General features: G+C 45.7%; 1 protein-coding gene across 4 annotated transcripts in view; it reads right to left on the reverse strand.

The window, feature by feature from the left end:
* snap91b (synaptosome associated protein 91b) overlaps nt 1–5,000 on the reverse strand; it is a 41,541-nt gene that overhangs the window by 14,209 nt on the left and 22,332 nt on the right. For all 4 annotated transcript variants that reach the window (XM_062551181.1, XM_062551183.1, XM_062551182.1 and 1 more), the window contains exons 11-16: nt 4,622–4,637; nt 4,219–4,349; nt 3,247–3,323; nt 2,661–2,675; nt 1,911–2,081; nt 87–185 (exon numbers count right to left, since the gene is read on the reverse strand). In XM_062551181.1, coding sequence (XP_062407165.1) covers nt 87–185; nt 1,911–2,081; nt 2,661–2,675; nt 3,247–3,323; nt 4,219–4,349; nt 4,622–4,637 — 509 coding nt within the window. The remainder of the gene's footprint in view (nt 1–86; nt 186–1,910; nt 2,082–2,660; nt 2,676–3,246; nt 3,324–4,218; nt 4,350–4,621; nt 4,638–5,000) is intronic.

Here is a 5,000-nt window from a genome sequence, read left to right on the forward strand (position 1 = left end):
ATCCATCTATCTATCTATCTATCTATCCATCCATCCATCTATCTATCTATCTATCTTTCTCTATCTGCCCTTGTGTCATCACCCACCAGAGGCGGCTGCAGCATCAGCAGCAGGGGTGGGTGTGGCCGCAGAGGCTCCGCCTTCAGCTGCAGCAGGGGGCTCGGCCGCCGGGGTGGCAAACGCCTCTGGGGCGCCCCGCAGGTCGGAGGGCAGAGGTCAAGAGGTCAAGAGGTCAGGTCACAGAGAGGTGTCAGAGCAGGAAGGGAATCGAAGAAAAAGTGACAGCAGAAGAGTCAGTGCCAGGACTGACAAGGAAAACACCAGTGAGACATTTACACAAGGCCTATTAAATACGTCTTTAAAGAAGACCGTAAATCATCACAGGCCAGTCTATTACACTCTAATGCATATGCCTCATGACTATTGTAATATATATGTCTGTAATGTATATATCTGACAATTTCACTGCATTCTTTACATTAGTAATCATATGCATGTGACAAATAAACATCCTTGTATCCTTGTATGTGCATATACATTGTTAGTCACATTCAGTTATTGGCGCATATTTCTGTAATGTTGTGAAGAAGAGCTTTTGCCAAATGAATGAATGTTCATGTAAAATAAGCACTGTTACCTTTCACTCCGTCCAGAAAGAAACACCTGCTCATTGTGAGCTACAGTATAAGGCTATAATATATACACATTTCAACAATAAGATATGCATATTTAAATGCTGACTTTTAAAGACTTTTATGGACTATTTTGTTCAGTTGCACCATTGCATAAGGTGTCATATACTGTACATGTATACTGTATGCATATGATCCTCCTTTAAATGCTAAGAAATGAGTGCGTGCCGAAAGAGGTGGTTTTGAACATAAATGGCGGGTGAGAAGTGAGAAGTGAGAGTGAGAGTGAGATTGAGAGTGAGAGGGCAGGAATGAAAGAAACAGCGGGGGGGTCTACGATTGGACACGTGGGTGAGGGTGTGGTCAACTCAAAATGAGGGGAGGGGTTAAGCTCAAACTAAAGCTGTGCTGCGCTCACACCGGCAAGAACACCGACGGTGTCCCATTCCAAATCCAGAAGTACTGTAATGCACTAATGCCTATGGACAGAGGCGGACAATCTGGGTCCAGAAAGTAAAAGTCCTGCCATAAAGTATGTTCTTTCTACCTGTGCACTTAACACGGGTGATACCAATAATTATCTGATCTACCAGGCTGCTAATTAGGAGCTGGTTTACTAAATGGTTGGATCCAGTGGTGTAGTCGAGTTAGCTGCAGAGGATATACTGTGATGTATTGGTTAGCTGTACTATGTGATGAACTCCAAATATGAATGTGTATCCGTGCCTATTTTACAGTAAGCGGGTATACTGAGATGGTGATGCTTTTTAGGTGGGTATACTGCATAGTCCTGCCTATCATGTAGACCACACCACTGGTTGGATCAAATCCTTGGAAGGACTTTTCCTCTCTGAACCCGAGATGTCCACCTCTGCCTACGGACTTAGAATGGGATACCACTGAAGTTGTTGTAGGCGTCATGGCAGACATCCCAATGCTTTAGTCCATGTGGTGTATCTTGAGGTCACTATAATTCCTCCCTGATAGCAGAAAGCAGGGGCTGAAGGGGATTAAGCTGAAGAGCAAATCAAAGGCTTTTGAATGATGCAATGCATACCTTGCATCTGATCTCACATGGATCCAATGCATTCATTGATGCATTGAATAAATAAAAACAGCTTCAAATTATAAAGAAAAATTGAAGTGGTTCGCCAGATATAGTCTGACAGTGTTTTGCAAATGGATTGTTTTTCTTTTATCTTTTTTTTTTTTTTTTTTTCAAGGTGCCTTTTTTCCCCAGAAAACTCTTCTTGGAGAAGTTTTCCGCATCCTACTGACCTCCCAGGAGATCCGATTGGCCGGGGCTGGGGGCGGCGGCCCCGGCAGCGGCAGGGGGAGGAGCCAAACTGCTAGCGGCCGCCTCATTGGCTGCGGCCGGAGAGGGGGCGGAGTCTACCGCTTGGGAGGGGTCAGGCTGAAGGGAGTCGGTGGCGCAGAGGGAACCCATCTCTACAGAGCCACGCCCCCAACACGACCACCATCGCCACGACAACACAATCCCAGGAAGGGGGGATGGGGGAGAAGGGTGGGCAGTATCCGACAGAGAGAGAGAGAGAGAGAGAGGGAAAGAGGGAAAAAGGGAAAAGAAAGAGAGAGAGAGAGAGAAAAAGAAAGAGAGGGATAGAAAGTAAGCTAAAGGAAGAGAGATTCTACTGAGGCCAGAATGGAGAAACAGACACAATGGCAGACAGGATTCTCTCAAGGGGCACTACCCACAGAATCTGTGTGTGTGTGTGTGTGTGTGTGTGTGTGTGTGTGTGTGTATGTGTGTGTGTGTGTTTGCATGTGTGTGTAAGAGAGAGACAGAGAGAAAGCAAGAGAGAGAGATAGAAAAGAGAGACAGCGAAAAAGAGAGAGAGAAAGAAGGAAAAAGCAAAGGAGAGAGAGATAGAGAGAGCTGAAAGTGAGACAAGGAAGAGAGGAGGTGCAAAGGAGCAAAGGTACTGTAGTCTGATCCGTGTGTGTGTTCATGTTGTGTACTGACTGGGTCACACACACACACACACACAAGTAGTGCTAACCACTCACCCGATCCCAGCAGGTCTAATGGCACGTATCCACAGAGAGGAGTTGCAAAGAGAAACAAGAAATTCCATTTAGAACTTGATTTATTTACAACACTACAACTAGTGCTTTTAATGCACCTCGGCATGCACGGGTAATACATTCCAAAAAGGGTTTGTTTGAAATGTGAAAATGTTACCGTACTACAACATATTCAATTACCTCATTTAGGACATCAGGAGGCTTCTGTGCCACATATCTGCTGACATTATGCAAATGTGCAGACACTGTCTCAGTGGTAGGACTCTGAGGGAGGCCTCACAGAGTCACCATTTCTATTTGTTTATGGCTACTGTTACTATGACAATTTGCTATTGTTAAAGTGATTCTATGGGGACTATATTACTACCTTAATGATTAATTTTTAATAATAATGTTTGCTGTTATTGTTGTTGTATTATTGTTGTTAACGTTGTTACTATTGTACCTCACTTCGGACGAAAGCGTATTTTAAGAACGATAACCATGAGTATACAGTAGCTGAGGTCTGGGATAAAGTCTGTTGTGATTGGCTGGCTGTGGCTGAATCTGGTCTCTGATTGGTCCTTACCTCCCCAGTTGGTGGGTGCTGCGGAGGCTCCTGTTGAAGGCCCGGAGAAGGCGAGAGGATCCAGGTCCAGCAGAGAGCTATGGGACAGCAGCACATCAGATTACACACACACATAAACACACACACACACACACACACACACACACACACACACACACACACACACACACACACACACACACACACTCACTCACAGATTACACACACACACACTCACACCAGCAGAGATCTATGGGACAGCAGCACACCAACACATCAGATTACACACACACACAGATGCAGACACAGACACACTAGCATGCATGCACGCAGACAGACAGACAGACAGACACACACACACACACACACACACACAGACGCAGACACAGACACACACACACACAGATGCAGACACAGACACAGACACACACACACACACACACACACACACACACACAGATGCAGACACAGACACAGACACAGACACAGACACAGACACACACACACAGACACACACACACACACACACACACACACACACACACACACACACACACACACACACACACACACACACACAGATGCAGACACAGACACACACACACACACAAACACACACACACACACACACACACACACATACACACAGCGGGGACACACAGACACACACTCACACACACACACAGATGCAGACACAGACACACACACACACACAAACACACACACACACACACACACACATACACACAGCGGGGACACACAGACACACACTCACACACACACACAAACACACACATAGACCCCCCCCCACACACACAGATAAAGACACACACACACACACACACAGATAAAGACACAGATAAAGACACACTCACACACACACACACACACACACACACACACACACACACACACACACACACACCAGCATAACGACACACACACACACACACACACACACACACACACACACACATACAGACACACACTCACTCTGTGACGGGCTCTTCGGGGGCGGCGGCGGCCGCTGCGGAGCCGTCGGTGGGCGGGGGTTCCAGCGTGGGCACGGAGGTGGCAGATTTGGCCGGAGTGGAGGCGGGTGAAGCGTTATTGGTGGGGGAGCCCTGGAACACCACAATCAGCCAATCACATCACAGAGATACGCTTACAAAACACAGCCATTAGCCAATGAAATGCCACAAGTGTTTATCTGGAACTACTCGAAACTGAAGGAAAAATTCAGCAAGTTTTTCACACAGATCTCCGTTTCTCCGTTTTCTTACTGACACTCGGTGACCTCGAGACACGGAGAGCTACGTGAACACTCGCTACTTTTCTCCTTCAGTGATGGAGAGAACAAGAGAAAGACAGACAGAGAAAGGAAGCTTGAGTCTACCTTTGTTGGAGAATCACTGAGAATCCAAACGTGTACCATGGTACAGCCAGAAAGAGAGGTAAACACACACACACACACACACACAAAATAAATGTATCATGTACTGTATATATAATTTCAAGTAAAGAATATCCTAATAATATGTCTTCCTTTTTCTCAAGTATTGTTACGGCTAGGCATGCTATTGATTGCTGTGAGGGATAAAGCAACGTAAAAGCTCATATCAATATCATAACATGGTGTAGATATCCAGCTCCACAGAAACTAATTTATCTCACAATAACAACCACTGGCTATTCATTTCTAAATACTGTATCATTACCAGTTATCTTTTTTATTTCAAGAGTTCAGATGCAAAAGACTCTAAATGCCACCTCTA

Source organism: Sardina pilchardus, chromosome 12 (genome assembly GCF_963854185.1).
Source record: "Sardina pilchardus chromosome 12, fSarPil1.1, whole genome shotgun sequence".
NCBI lineage: Eukaryota > Metazoa > Chordata > Actinopteri > Clupeiformes > Clupeidae > Sardina > Sardina pilchardus.